Source organism: Scardinius erythrophthalmus, assembly GCF_964197995.2.
Source record: "Scardinius erythrophthalmus genome assembly, chromosome: 12".
NCBI lineage: Eukaryota > Metazoa > Chordata > Actinopteri > Cypriniformes > Leuciscidae > Scardinius > Scardinius erythrophthalmus.
In genome coordinates, this window is record NC_138232.1 from 19,596,116 (window position 1) to 19,612,796 (window position 16,681).

General features: G+C 37.8%; 1 protein-coding gene across 1 annotated transcript in view; it reads right to left on the minus strand.

Moving 5' to 3' along the window:
* Window positions 1-6,035: 6,035 nt before the first annotated feature.
* kif1aa (kinesin family member 1Aa) overlaps window positions 6,036-16,681 on the minus strand; it is a gene marked incomplete at its 5' end in the record, with an annotated part of 64,250 nt that continues 53,604 nt past the window's right edge. The window contains 11 exons of the mRNA XM_081379798.1: window positions 6,036-9,127; window positions 9,216-9,334; window positions 9,417-9,609; window positions 9,771-9,899; window positions 10,764-10,888; window positions 11,096-11,167; window positions 11,271-11,468; window positions 11,573-11,718; window positions 11,816-11,877; window positions 11,973-12,106; window positions 13,053-13,167. Of these exons, the coding sequence (XP_081235924.1) occupies window positions 9,085-9,127; window positions 9,216-9,334; window positions 9,417-9,609; window positions 9,771-9,899; window positions 10,764-10,888; window positions 11,096-11,167; window positions 11,271-11,468; window positions 11,573-11,718; window positions 11,816-11,877; window positions 11,973-12,106; window positions 13,053-13,167 (1,336 nt within the window). The 3' untranslated portion in view covers window positions 6,036-9,084. The remainder of the gene's footprint in view (window positions 9,128-9,215; window positions 9,335-9,416; window positions 9,610-9,770; window positions 9,900-10,763; window positions 10,889-11,095; window positions 11,168-11,270; window positions 11,469-11,572; window positions 11,719-11,815; window positions 11,878-11,972; window positions 12,107-13,052; window positions 13,168-16,681) is intronic.

Below are 16,681 nucleotides of genomic sequence, written 5' to 3' on the forward strand. Positions count from 1 at the left end.
ACTACAGCGAAGGCTTGGTTCATGAATATTAATCAGATCGTGCTGACGTTACATGGTAAACATTAAAGGGCGTCCCGTCGTGTAGTAGTAATCATATTAATAAGCCAAGCCTTCATTGTTCGTGGCACGTTACGTTATTAATATTCATGAACTAAGCCTTCGTCGTAGTAGCGTTAAAATTTTGTTCATCAGATTTGAGGCAAGACAGAATGGAAACTGTTTTAACATTTAAGTTTCTTTAAAAAAAAAAAAACATACTAGTACCTACAGAATAAACAGTAATATCAACAGAATAACTGGTACCTATGGAATAGATGATAGTAGCTAAAAAATAAGTAGTAGCAGCATGAAAATAGATACTAAGTTGTGGAATTAAAGGATTAAGGGATTTAAGTGGACATTAGAAGGGATTTCAGGGGATAAAGGTAAAGAAATAAGAGCTGTAAAAGAAGTTAGGTCTTGTTGTAGCCTAGCTGAGTGATCCATTTGCTAATTAGATTTCTTTAAAATGTCACAATGTGAACTGACCTTACAAAAGATAAGCCAATTAACTATAATAGCCAATCAAATCCCTGTGCTGAGAAGCCTTGTTGCCAGACACATCTATCTATCTATCTATCTATCTATCTATCTATCTATCTATCTATCTATCTATCTATCTATCTATCTATCTATCTATCTATCTATCTATCTATCTATCTATCTATCTATCTATCTATCTATCTATCTATCTATCTATCTATCTATCTATCTATCAAAACTTTAATCACTTTAAACTTTAAATCAATTTAAACTTCAAACTACTTTATGTGTGTGTGTGTGTGTGTGTGTGTGTGTGTGTGTGTGTGTGTGTGTGTGTGTGTGTGTGTGTGTGTGTGTGTGTGTGTATGTGAATGAGTGTAAGTGAGTGTGTCTGAATGTGTGTGTGAAAGAAAGACAAAATCAAGTAATTATGCTTAAAACATTATTTTATTTAGTTACAGTTTTTCTCAGTCGCTTTGGTGCATTTCTCATAACACTATTTACATTTGCACAACAGTTAATGCAGTTCTCAAAACAATTAGTACAAACTGCAAAACCTAATTGATAACCTGCGAAAGCGTGTCACTTGCTCAAAATGGATAGCCCATTCCTCAAAATCAAGTATTTATGTCAATGAAAGTGTCAGTGTCATCAAAATAAAAAGTCCTGACACCATCGTTTATGAACAAGATAGTCAAATGGCTTAGTCATGTTTTCATTATGACAGTTTACTCTGTAAATGTTTTCCAATGATAAAAGTCAGATCTTGGTGACACAGTGACTACCTGAAAATGCTCAATACAGCACTAAATACTATTTGCACAGCCATTTGAAAAAATACAGTAAAGTTACACATTACTGTATTTATGAGGTAACTGAGTACAAGACACTGAATATATGTATGTTTCACATTTTTACTGTATATGCTCTTTGCAGTTCTAATTTGTTCACAGCATTGTGCAAAAAAAAAAAAAATACACCATTATTTACAACAAAAATAAACCCCCTTTGGGTAGAGCTGTGCACAACTGTACACAATATTGCAGAAGGCCTATATACTGTATTGGAACTGAACATACAACATACATAGGACTGTAATCATTCATGCACACCTAGACGTTCCTCTCTGTCTAGTCACATAATTTCATCTACATCCCAGCGAATATCATCTCTTGCTCAATTGCAAATTGTTCAATTTAGGAGACTTTTTCAGGATCTTTTTTTTTTTAAATGACAGATTTTGACAACTAGTTCAACATTTTTGTATGTAATGACTCAAGCAATGAAATGAGGACTATTAGTTTTATATGGAATGACTATTCAGCATTCACAAGTATAGTTAATTTTGACTGACATGACATAAGCAAATGATAATGTTATAAAACAGCAGAGAGTTGTATGAAAGCAACTGATGCATGTCCAAAAGCATTTGCAATTTGTTGGAAGGAATGAGAAACTGCTACTATGATGTGCACAAATGACTAAATGTTGTGGAGGTTGAACTAACTGTTGTGCAAATGTAAATAGTGATGTGAGAAATGCACCAAAGCGACTGAGAAAAACTGTAATACCCATGACTGCACTTAATCTGGAACCTCACCCTTAAGCAAGTCAAACTGGAGTAAAAATCTCTAGAAATACTCACTCTTGGGATCACTGGAACACACAAGCCTTTCCACCACGTCAAGGTGGCGATCTTTGGAAAGGACATTCACTCTCCATTCATTCCTTATCTAACAAACACACACACACACACACACACACACACACACATACACACACACACACACACACACACACACACACACACACACACACACACACACGCACGCACGCACGCACGCACGCACACACACACACACACACACACACACACACACACACACACACACACACAGTCTATAACTAACACACTCGCACACATGCACACAAGAAGTAGACACAAAATGTAAGCAGTGTATTAATACACATTGAATTTATGTGCATTTGTATTAGCATTATTATTTACCTAAAATCATGATGTTATCTTACAATAGTGTTGAATGTGTGATCTATGCAGATTTTGATATATTTGATATATCTATTCTAAAACACAATACACAGGATCATGATAGCTGTAATACGTCTGTAGAACTCCTGCTCTGACATTTGAGTGTGCGCCACTTATGAAGACAGGGTCCAGAAGAGTGTTTTTTTCTGTTGTCCCGGTGCTGATTAGCTGTGTGTATCCTTTATCATGAAACAAATTGAGAATAGGTTTCTTGCAATGAGAAAGCTGATCTTCATTGAAGTCGCCACAAACAATTAGAGGCTTGAAATCGATAATCTCCAGAGATGTCAAGAGGGCGTTCAGGTGTGCCAAAAACTCTGCCAAATTATAACTTGGTGGTCTGTAGATTACTGCAAGAAGTGCTTTTTTGGGGGCTTCTATCTTCAAAACCAAATATTCCAAGTCAGTAACATTCTGTATCAGAGGACAAACCTGAAAGCTGTTCTTCACATAAATGGCCACTCCACCACCATTCTTGTTTGACAAATGTGCATGGTTTGTGTAGGATGCATGCCTGTTGCGTTTGTACATGGTGTATCCATCCAGATGTAGATGTGCAGGAACAGCTGAGCCAAGCTGATGGTGGCATTTTAAATCATCCATATGACATGACACTCCAGTCCCTCTATGTTATGATGAATGATTTTAAGAGCTGAATTCAGTTTGGAATCCTGTACAATATGTAGGATGGGCTGGATACTGTGAAAATCCACTCTTGGCATGTTCTCCAAGGAGGCACTTATTTCTGGATCACAGAAGATTTTTTTTTCTTCAAAGTCTGTAATGTGCTGTCCACTGAGTGATGTTGTTCTGCTGAGTACAACATATGCCATGCCTGGTTCGAAAATGTGCTTCAGAGATACAACAGCGCAATCAGTTGTCATTCCTTGCTCTTTATGGATGGTACATGCAAAAACAAGCTTCATGGGAAATTGTCTTCAAACTGTTCCTTTTCTTTTCAGTGGTTCCTCTGACCTCTCAATATAGACAATGTTGTCATCTCCATCAGGTGCTTTGTTGCGATGTTTTTGAAGACCAATTAATTGAACAAATCCATCTCGGGTCTGAGCTGTTATTTTCGTCACCTTGCCAAAAGTGCCACTAACCAGTCCATCTTCCGCATCAATATTTCTGGTTAGCATCACTCGTGCACCAATAGCAATCTGTCAATCTGTCAGTGTGTCAATAAGGTCACGTTTGTCTCCTTTAAATGGTGCCGCTTGCCTTTTCATTCCTCCTGTTTGGGGATGTTTTTTGTAATCGTGCATCAATGTTAATAATATTTGAAAAGCGGGAGGATATGGCTTCACTGTTATGATTGTCTACCTCTTTATTGGTTGCATAGATGTGTAATGCATCAGTGGGACACTCTTCAGGGGAGGATCTTATGACAGTTTCTAACATGCACTTGTCTGCATCAGTCAGCTTCTCGTGCTTTTTTTTTTAACTCTCAGTCTGTTGAGCAGCTCCGCATATGCAAGATCATCTCTCTGTCTCATGATCTGTCATAGTTATCATTTGAAAATGATCTTTCCAGAAGTCCAGCACATGGTCCTCATACACACAGAGTGGTTTTGCTCTTCCCACAGGTGGTAATTGATAATAATCTCCTATAGTAAAGATTAGCCACCAAAAGGTTTCTGGTTTCCTTTAATCTGTTGCAGTCTCCAGTTCACAGGCAAACAACTGTTTTGACACCACTGATATTTTGTCGATAATTAAAATGTTTTTAGAAAGATCTGCCCTGATTTCATCCAAGCTGTTTGCCAGGCCTTGGTATGGAAGCTTCAAGCTTATTGGGAGTTTCAGAAGACAGTGCAGTGTTTTACCTGAGATGTTAAAGGCAGTACCTGGGAATACCGTTAAAAGAACGGTTGGCTTGGAAATGTCAGTATGCTCTTGTATGCATGGAAACCTGTGCAAAATCTTGGTTGCTTCTGCATAAATAGATTTGATAATGTGTGATTTACCAACTCCTGCTCCTCCATTCAAAAAATACAGAACTTGCTGTGGGTTTTCACCAGAGACACTTCTTTTGCAGCAGTCTCGGACTGCATAAAATATGGAAGCTTGTGTTTGATTCAAGCTCTGGTACATTTTGCGAATCTGTGCATGATTTTGTTGTGTAGCTTCCATGAGTGGCATAGCTGTGTTACTGACAGAGATATGCTGTGTATTCAGGAATATCATCCTGCTCATTCACATCAGATCAGTGCGGTTCATGTTCTGATATGCTCTCCAATCAGTTAATTTGCATAAGTTATATGCAAATAATTATGATGCATATATTCACACTCTATATCCCTGATTCAAGCTACTATACGTATAACATGGAAGTCTGTTGAGATATAAACTCGCAATTGTGAGAATTGTGTCGGCTGGTATGATTATTAAAGGTTAAAAATAACAACTCAATTAAATATAACGGTTTTTATTATAATAACAACGTTATAATATTTTAATTAAATAAGTAAACATACAATAAATATGTAATATAGTGCACATATTTAGTTAAATATTCCTCTATAGCTGATTTTCTAGCCACCTATAACGTGCTATGGTCATTAAATGGCTTTCCTGAGGTGTTGTGACAATGTTCTCCAGCTGTTTTATTAACCTCTTTCGCAGTTGAAAAACACTGATTAATCGATATCATGTATGTATGAGGGATACATTTCGGTAAGTGTAGGCCTACCGTCTCTTTCAACATACCTATTGTTAATTCGTGTTCATTTACTAAATGATCGGTTCACGTGTGCTTGAACTGAGGCGCTACAACAATCTGTCACATTTACAAGCGCCAAAATGGTATTTATTGGTTGAATTTGGAAATAAAATTGACAGAATATGAGAGCTGAGAATTTGTTCAATATCAAAAGTAACCTTCTCTGTCTCTTGTCTGTCGGTGTCATGTCTTTTTGCTTCGCGATTTTTCTCTGAGTGAGAAAATAGATGTGTGGCGTGAGAGCTTGTGAAAAGTGTCAATTCATGCTGAATGTATGACAGCAGCCCTGTTATCAAAAATGAACAGAACTGATATAAATTTCGAATTTTCACTATGGTTGTGTGTAATTTTTGTTGTAGAACAAAACGTCAAAGTATAGTCAAGTTTAGGCTTACCACAGGCTTAAACAGGCTCTTTACAACAGGCTTCATAAATCGAAAAACCCTATAAACCTCATAGGGAAATCTCTTCAGGGTTCTGACATAAGGCAAATAAATTCACACCTCACAGACAAAGCTAACAACCACATTTTTGGGGGGTTTGGTTGGATCAGTGTTTATACTGTTTATTTTTCCGGAAATTCCAAATCCAACAGCCAAACAACTTGTTTGTTGGTGTAAGTCTGCGCAATGTAAATTGGACCACTGCACCACTCATTCAAAAAGTTTTCTTATTTTCTCATGCATAAAACAATGGCTCAAAAATCAATAAACGCACACAAATGACAAAGTCATTCATAGTGTTGCATAAGTTCCACATTTATTTCATATCTGTCAATGTGTTAAGTGTACACAAACATTTGACTCATAATTCCAACACTCAGAAAGAGACACTGAACTACTGCCCACTGAAGATGGTACAAACCGGTTACAACTGCATATTACACCATTCACAGCAATCATGTTTATATACAAGGCAAGTAAAACTGAGAGAAAACGACAGAAAAAAAAAATGCTCATGAATGAAGTCTGTGCATAAGAGGCGAATGGAAGCACACAGATATTTGGTGTCGATTATGAGAACTGATTCATTCTTACACTTTGGGAGGTGGTAAAATGGATGCAATGTTTTAGCTTGGAAACATGATAATGCAACGTTTTATGGAAATTGCTAGTAGAAATGGTACAGGACAGGCTATAACATGAACAATTCATTCAGCTCTCTGCATTACTTTCTACAAGGTGCACAGACAAAAACTAAGACAATTTACATATGCTTGTACAGTATGTACTAAAACTGAAAGTGATTATTTTAACTATATATTTTTTTCAAATAATTTTGTTGACACGCCTGCTATTACTTAACATATGCACTGGTTTAAAGGTAGTGGCATTGTTTTTATTTACTCTGAACTGGTCGTGAAAGTAAATTGAAGCTGATTGACATGCATGGAAAAGTGAAAAGTTGCATGAACAGAGAACCTTCAGGGTTTGAGAATCATAGGGATATGCTTTCTGCTTTTACTCACAGAAACAGAATACCATCCTAAACACCCATATTAGTAACTGATTTTTTGGAATTAGAAGTGTAGATTTCATAGACATATCAAGGCTTCAGTAGAGGTTTGTTCAGGGTTTCAGATTCTTGCTGTACTGAGCATGTGCTGTAGGTTGGCTGGCCTCAGTCATACACATGTGCCTGAATCTTGCTGCCCTGGAGGAACCTCAGGTGATTTGCAAACAATTGATATGTGCACTGAACATGCAAGTATGGGTGAAAGGCTTGTGTTGGTTAGGCAAATTGCAGGATCATCCAATTATCTCACATTATAAGCCATCTGGAAAGCATGAGCTCTGCTCCAGTAACTATCAAGGTCTGGCCTACAGGACTCCACCTGCTAGCAAATGCTTTGTCAGAAAACGTGTCTAAATCACAGCTTCTGGCATTATATAACTCAAAAATGTTGTTTCATATTCCATAAAATGTAGTTCGGCTGAAGTTGAACAACTATTGGGGGTTTTTGAGGGGGTTTGCCTGTTGAAAATAAGCACAACAATCCGACCTGAGACAAATTTAAAACGTATTGAGTTGCCATCTATCAGCTCATCAGATATGTTATATGATTTTAATCACAAAAAATAGGACCAAAATGATATTTGGAACAACAGAAGGGCTTATTTCTGGAGTCCATGATGGTGTTAAAGATGAGAAACTTGTCCCTAAAATGAAAAATGTTTCTGGGTGAATAAGTAGATTTGTTTAGTTCATTTGCAAGTCAAATCAGTTGAGGAAAAAACAATTTACACCATCTAGACATGCTTAGAAATCTCAAAACCTAGTCTTATGTTGGGCATGTGCAATATTAAAACTATCTAAAAAATAATTAAAACTGATTTTGCCTGTGCACAAGAATTACACACAAAGAGAAAGGGTGGTACTGAAAGTGGATGATGAAAATTGTAAAACAAAAACAGAGTAGATGATCCAAGAGGCACAAATCATATCTCATCACTCTCTGGGGTGCGTATAGAAAATTCCATCAGTACTGTACATTTGATTTGTTCTAACAAACTTCTAAACCTTCCATTTTACCATACAAACACTCATGTAGGATTCTGGGCAATAATGATAATGTTTCTCTACCTGAAAAACCTTTTTCTTAACCAAAACTAGTTAACCTCTAAAAAGTAAAATTCAAGTAATCTACATGTTATAGCAGCTATCCCAGCATTCACTTCTAACCTGTTCCCCAAATGCATTCGGTCGTGTTGGGGGAATGAGAGCAGTGCGGTCAGTAAAATGGAGCTTAGTCAACTCATGATAAAAAAAAAAAGTGTCATGTGCAGAAATTGCACTGTACTTCTTCAAAAAATATTACAGTCTTTGTCAATAAATACATGCTGAAATAAATAAAAACATGTTAAATAAATACCTAACTAGATAAGACTTAATTAGAAATTTTAAAAATAAATTAGACAGATACTGTATAAGATAAGTTGGGGATACCGATCTTTTTTTTATATAAAATATTAGACTGGATTATGATACATTTTAGATAAATCTACTGACCAGTACTCCAACAAAAATAGGCCAAATCTGTATGAACGGTTCTCATACAGAGATATGAGAATGCAACCGTTTTCCATTGCCAAATTTTTCCTCATGCGTCCTGATTATTTTGAAAACTGCATTTCAAGGCCTTACAAGGGAAACATTATAGAGGTATATGAGTATTTATGGTGGGCTGTACTGTGTCCAAGAACTGCACTTAAAGAGAGTAACAGCGTAATATGATGTGATTCATCTGCTCCTTGCTAAGAACTGCTTATCGTTGATCAATTATATCTTCCATAGCCAAGAGATGAATAAACATATGGTCTGCTTACTTAAATACCGACCAGCTTTAAACGCAAAGACTTGCAAGTCAGGAGTAGCGCAATAAGGCCATGTGATCCATTTTCCCACCAAACTCAAGATATGGACGTCACTCTTCACAGTACCAAATTTAGATGTGTTTGCGTGAGCTGACAGCTTCAGAATTTTCAAACTTTCTAAAATGTTGCTGAAGACTACATAAGCATACTATCTCTAACCCCAAAAAGTAGTTAGCCTGTTCTGTTGGCGCTATAAGTTGAATATTTAGGCCACTGTAGATGCACAACAAAGGGGCCTTTAAGATACAGGTGCACAGTTGGTGCTAGTGTGGGCAGGTGCAGGTACACACATGAAGGAAACAGAGGGTCAGAGAGTTGATTGAGCACAGAAACTGGGGGATCTGTCAGTAGATCTATTTACAAGTATAGTCCTTAGTGTTTTTTGTCCTCGAAGAGTTGTACATGTGGTGGGCTCAAAACCTCATCTGCCCGGCTCTTCTTCTTGACAGTTTAGACCTGACGGGAAGAAGACAATTGAACAAATATTGGCATGTAAGGTCTTTTTTTGTGTGTGCGAAAGAGTTCGATATGTGCTCCACTGTACCTGATAGATCCAGCAAGCAAAGGGTTAAAGGCATACAGCCAGTCATGCATCTCCTTGTCATTACTGGCTTGAAGGAGTATCCCACGATGCTCTGTGCATACCGCAAACGTGTAGGGGGTCTGCAGTTCAGACAGACATTGGGTTACAGTTCAGTCGATTTACTCGAAAATAAAGAAAAGAAAAGATTTGTAGATGTTTTACCTTCAGCATGGCCTGCTGGTCTTCGCTGTACTCCACTTGTGCCGAGGACAGGTTAAGAATGGCCCTCTCCACTGTGTCTCTCTCCGTGTTGTAGATGTAGACATAAGGTCGGCGTACCACCACATATCTCTTAACCCAGCCATTACTGTGGGGCTCCAGGAAGTGCAAATAACCTTTCTTTGACACAATTGGGCTGCGACAATAAAATAGAGTACAGGTTAGACTTAGTCATGTTTCAAACATGTAAATTCATGAAATCTCAGAAATTTTATTTAATTTACAGGCAAATGTAAAATAAAAAGGAATTGCTTATCTTTTGTATAATGTTTTTTTTTTGTACAATTTTTGTTTTACCTGACACGGATTTCCTGAATATCTGGCACGAAAGTGTGGGTCCTTGATCTGGACGGTTGAGGGGACTTCTTGCCCTCTGTTTCAGACTCAGGGATGGGGCTGACAGCACGAGATCGAGGTGTTGGGGGTCTACACATAGAATACAGCAGTAAGAATACAGATGTTACTAACTACTGTATTAGTTAGATGGTGTTAGTTAGACTAATGTTCCTAAACATGACAATATAGCCTGTATACCAGTGCCCTGGTAGTGGACATTCATTCAAAAGCATAAGCACTCAAAATTGGACATTGCGTTCCCTTTCAGAGGGCTACATTTTTGTGATATCAACTTCAAATTTGTAAGACAACTTGGTTAGACATACTTTTTAGGCTTTGTAGCATTTTTAGACTCCAAATTACTTACAGTATATCATATAATTTATATTTATAAATTTATATATATATTCTGGTGACAATATTTGCGTCACACAGTGGGCCCTCGTGTACACGTAAAAACCAAAGTATACTCTGGGCTTAAGGGTACAAGACACCAATGTACTAAACACAGAAAAGTTTTTCGTTTGCGTTTTTCGAGTACATGCGACACCATTGTCAAAATGATCCCCGGATCCACAAAAACGACTGAAAACGCTGTATTGTGCATGCCAGGCCAGTAGTTGACGATGCTACTTTGTAAAGAAACAATACGCACCTACTGACTGAACATGTAATACACGCGTGCTCATGGCGTCACTTTTCACAAATTCACATTCAAACTGGACTTTGAAACCGATTTACAAAAGTATTCGTTTTCAGGCCCCCAAAACATCGTTGTCGTGTAACTGAATGGCCAAAACGCATAAAAAGTTTTACGAGTAAACGCCCCCTCAGTCTGATCAATAGTAGGCGGGAGAGGCCAGAAAAAAGTCTTTTTTCAGTCTGTATTGCATAAATCAGCTTGTTAAAATTCTTTTAAATCTCTAAATGAGACAACAGTCACTATTTACTGACCTGAGATCAGTGTTGTGGCCGTAGCGTCCCTCCACAAGTGATGGACATGTGGAGGACGGTGTGAGAGTGCTTTCAGCACACACTGAGGCTGAGTCTTTCAAAAGAGTTACTGACATCTCACTCAACTACAACACATCACAACAGAGAAAAAAGTCATTAAACAGAGAACACAACATGCTCCTTCAAAAAAATATATCTTCAGAAATCTTCAGTCATGACTAATATCTAATTTCTGTAGGTTTCTGCAGCGACCTGAGCTCCTAAAAGCTTCTTAATGTATTGTTGATAACTGAAACGTGTAAAATAGTGTAAAATATTCTTAATATCTTCACCTTGCTCTCACTGGCGCTAACACACACATGGCTGTAGTCCCTGTTAAAGGAGTGGTTAAGCAAACGCAGACACTGTTGGGGATAAACAGAAAAGGGGAACGTTAAACTGATTGACAAGAGCCTTTTTCTCATGATTTCCTGAAGTGATCTTAAAATTTCTTAAATTTTAAAAAACCTTTGCAGCCAGCTCCTTCTGCCTCTCGTTGGGTGTTGCGGGGCCTGGGCCGGGGCTGTGGCCCAGGCCCAGGTGGGTGGATGGGGAAGAGGACTCGGTTAGATCTTCACTCCCGCAGGACAGCAGCGACTCCTGGCCCAGCAGCAGGGTGGACTCCAGCTTCTCCCTAAGGAGGAGGTAGTGTCTAGTTTTCTCCACCTAACATACCGCAGAAGGAAATGAAGTCTCAGATACTCAGCAGGGCCGCCAATGACACATTCTTGTCATTTCACATTAAAAACCAAATAACTAGATGTTCTCACCTCCTGCAGGAGGCTCAATTTCTCCAGCTCCCACTGATGGTCCAGGATGAGGCTGTCACTGCGGGGCCTCCAGCCAGCCAGGTTCTCCTCCCCTCGCACGTACGCCACCGACGTATCCAGCACCCTCCTGCGCCGTCTTTGCATTCCTGCACATTCAGGTGTCATTTCAACAGCAGAACCTCCCCTAAAATGTAAACTGCCCAGCATCTCATAAATCCTCAGTTAAACAGGCTAGTGTCTTACCTGGGCTCCCTGCATCAGCCAGGTGGCACAGACTGAGCTCATACACTCCAGTTACACGGTTTCTACGTGTAAAACAAACAACACAAAACCTTATGGTAACTTCAATTAAAAGAGGAACACTGCAAAGGACTTCTGCTGTAATTTAAAGCAGCCGTACCCTTCAGATGGCCTCAAGGTGCCACTGCTGAAAAGGTTTCTGATGGAGCGAGAAGCCGGGAGCTTGGCGTCTCGCGAGTAGAACACCATGCATAAGTCTTTGGTTATTACTGTGGGCTGTGTGCAGTTCTCCATCTGGGAAAAGAAAACCATTGTAAGCTTTTCCATCTAAAATGGTGCTTAAAATTACCAAGAACAAGCAACACCTATAGAGCACAACAGTTGGGTTCCAATGAGCTCCAAGGCTGTTAATTGATAGTATATGATTCTGTTGAAATCATTAGTCCATGTTATTTAAACATCATAAAAAAAATTCAAAAACAATCCATTACGCCAAAAGAGCTCTACAGCGACCAAAGGTGAGAGTAAAGACTTTCACATTGTTACAAAACATATTTCAAATAAATGCTTATCGTTTCCACAAAAATATTAAGCACCTGTTTACAACATAGATAATAAGAAATGTTTCTTGAGCACCAAATCAGCATATTAGAATGATTTCTGAAGTATCATGTGACATTGAAAATTCATGAATAAATTATATTTTAAAATATATTAAAATTAGAAAATTTTAAATTGTAATATTTCATAAAATTACTGTTTTTTTTACTGTATTTTGATCAAATAAACGCAGCCTTGGTGAGCATAAGAGACTTCTTTCAAAAACATTTATTGTTTCTATACTTACTATACTAGTTTTTGATTATATAATTTGCATTTGCTTCATGAAATGTGAAGCCAAGGAATGTTGTCTTTTTATCTGATTTTCAAATACTTATTTGATTCAAATCAAAATATGTAATGTTTCTGAGCTGTTTAGTTTATGTCATGAAATTCTTCACTGAAGTTTTTTTTTTTTTCCTCTGTGGAAAAATGAATGGGAACTATACTTCCAGAACCAAGACAACTACTAAAACTGGAAAGATACTGTTGTGCTCTATAGAGTCACAAGGTTTACTGCCATTTGCCTCTCTTTCACATATGTACTTGATTTAACCATTACAAATGCCATTGGCTGTTTGCTAGATTAAATTATCTGGAACTAAATCATGTAACTAAATAAGTAAATGGCCTTGGTTACCTCCAAGTAAGCAGACAAAGTCATGTAGATTTTCTCTCCATAAGGAGTGACACGATTTAGCAGCAAAGAGTTGTGCATGGATGAATCCCAAGCAGCATCAAAACGGAAGAATGTCCTATATTGATGGTAGAAAACAGCCTTAAAGATATCATTTCAACATAGACCAAGGTGAATTTACATATTCTCTCACTCATGTTAGAATTTCATAAATATTAACAGGCTAAATGAATTAACTATGTTAATAATACATAATAACTAGTGTCAGCTTTTAGGCAAAACAATTACTAAATACAGTGTCTGTGTCATTTTATTTTAACTGATAAAAAGATAATATTTTAAAGGAACATTTTAAGAGTGTTTAAAAATTGTGACTACGAGACAATATAAATGCATGCAACAAAACACTTAGCTTCCTCACTAGATATGAATGCCACCACCAATGATGTGTAGAACGATGACAATAAAATAAAATTAAAATGATGACGGATGAAAGACGTAACCATTCAAAGAGGGAGGCAGGTACAAGGGGACACTTATACCTAGAATCAGTCCCCAAGGAAATGCTTTAGGTGGAAAGGAAAGAATCATAAGTAAGACAGTTCGGAGAGGAAAACTGAAGTATAAAAGCATATAGCAAATTTATCTCAATGAGCGATTGCATCTCCAATCAACTCACATCAGCTTTGTTAGGATTTCACAGACTTCCATGAAGTACAACTGAACTAATATTGACCCTAAAGCAATACTATATGAAAATAGTATGGGCTGCCTCTTACACATAGGCTTATTTTCACCTTGTTGAACTTCAAGGCTATAGTACCCTCCCTCGCTCTGATAAATTTAGGTCATAACCCACTGAAATGATCACAGATTGGATCCACTTGGCCCTACGCCAGGTAAGGGTCTTAAATCTCGAAATGCCTGAGTCTGAAGTACATGAGAGGGGCCGAGCTTCTCTGAAGTATGTGATAGATTGAGCTTGTGTGCTTTATATGTTGAGTGTTAAAGCGAATGGACCGGCATGACCCAGTAGGCAGCTTTGTGGCTGTCATTCAGACAAAAAGGAGTGAAAGAGGTACTGGAAATTTTGATTTGTTGAAGAGATGGGGAGAAAATAATGAAACATGGTGGGGGAAATTTCAAGGGTCACTGTGGGGAAGGTCTAGACTGTCCCACTTAGTGTATTTAAGTCCTAAAAGGGATAGTTCACCCAAAAATGACAATTCTAGAAAAGACATTTTCTAGACTTTTGCAAGTCAATGCTAGTTGCCAAAAGTCAAAGCCAGTTTGTAGATTTTGGGTCGACAGACTTCACAGAAAATTGAGTAGTGTATCATGGAACAGACTTCTTTTTCATTTGTCATGCGTCTCCTAACGAGGCATGTTTATGCATGTTCATTGGTTCCATTTGGAATGACTTGAAAGTGACCCTCAGTCGTTTATTGTACAATGCCATGGGGGAAAATGAAGAGACATCTCCTTATTGATCAACCACTATTGTGAATATTTGTGGTACGTGCCTCCTCAATTATAGTTACAGCCCTGCAACTGATGGGAACCCGCTGAGCTGCCGGATCATCTTGGACCAGGAACAAACCAGCAACATTCTCAGGAAAACATAGTACAAAAGCTGTCACTTAAATGGTTCCCTTTCAAAGGGTACTAATCTCTACCATTTAGGTACAAATGTGCACCCTTTAGTGCTAATTATACCATGGTCTGAGTGAATACTCGATTCTGATTGGCTGCAGGGTGTCCATTAAAAAGTGATAATGTACACCTAGGAAAGGCGTCCCGTCAATTTGCCTGATGACAGTTCTAAATGATTGCGCTGGCTCAAACTCACTGATCAACTGCTGCGGTCGGGTCGCTGTGGCCACGTTGCTTGGCAACGCCTGTATACGGGAGATATTAAGTAGTGTGCTCGACCTAATAAATAAAAACCCTCACGATTTTTACTCTAAAACACATTAAAGTATTATTAATTGATTAAATATTTCTTTCTTTCGTAAGTGACCATGGTATAAGCGGGTTAATGCCCTTCGAGGTGTCCATTGTCAGGTATTAATGGACTTCGGCGGAGGCAACCGTTCACGCCTCGCCGTCGTCCATTAATACCTGATAATGGACACCTCGTCGGGCATTAACCCTTACATAACGTACACAGTTGAAAGGGTACCATCTCAGTAACTGCTAAAATGTATTTCTGAGAGAGTACAACATGGCCTTAAGCTGGTATGATGTGATGCTGGGCTCAGGTCTACCAGCTCAGTCAGTTCCCCATCAGTTCCCACATCAAGCACCCAAACCAATTTGAACCAGCTAGAAGCCAACTACCATGTTCCAAAACACAGCTACTGGACTCGCTTGAGTTAGCTTTAGCAGATTAGGATACAAACACAGTTAGAAGACACTCAGCCATCTCATTTCTGACGCTAGTGTTAACTCCCAAAAAAACACATAAATCAAGCTCAGCATACCAAGCAAGATGAGGGATTGTGAAGATAATTTCCACCTCCCATTTATACACGATAAAAGATATTTCCTGTTTTGTTACCTTCCCTTTCAATTTTTCTTTCCCTTTAATTTTCTTATATCAGCCAATCCAAACTATAACTCATGTTCTTGGCAAAATATACAGAGGGACATTTCTTTCTAAGTTTATTGGTTCTGCCTGCATTGAGGACCTAAATAATATTGAAGAATTACTCATTGCACAAGGGTTAGAAAGCAAGCATGCTACCGCTGAGGTAATGCTTACATGGATTGTTGAGCTGCACACTGCCACCCAAACTGCTGGAAATTAAAATTGGTTTCTGTGACAACATATATGGGAGGAGGGACACTGTAGGGCTATACTCAACTCCCTGAATAACTCTTGGGACAGTAAGAACTACATTGGAGGATGTTGGTGTGGATAATAGTACAGTTGCCAAGGTGACAAGTGTGTACTAAGAATGATATCAAATACTTTGAGGAATTATGTGATGATATCTTACCTTCTCAAATCATTACTCATCTAACAAAAATATGTTCTAAGAACATTTTGATAACATTCACATTGAAGAAACATTATTTCTGAGTTCTCCGGACATTCAAAACGTCCAGTTAAAAAAAAAAAAGTTAGAAAAACATTCCACATTAGGGGGGCGTTCCATTTTATAAAAAACATTATGGGAATGTTAGTTTTTAAATGTTTTGAACATTTTTATACAAGTAGGCCTAGTAAGTATTGACGTACAAAAAAACGTTTGACGAGTGTCCAATTAATGTTTCAGAAAAAAAACATTCCATTAATAATGTACACTAAAATATCATATGATCAATAAGTTATGATAACATGTTCCCATCAAAATAAGTTGAGCAATTGTTAATATTTTCTGACTTATACAAGATTAAAACATTTTAAAGTCAGTTTTATGTAATTTAAGTTGAAATGACTTAAACAACCAAGTTGATTGTACTTAAAAAATTCAGGCAGCAACTTTTTCAACCAGATAGCTAATGAACATTCTATTAACCTTACTGGAAAATGTTTGTTCGTGACTTTGAGAGAACCTTGCCAGAAAATTTGCGAAAGTTCTGAGAATGTTTTCTGTTAGCTGGGATTTGCTTTCAATTCCTAAATT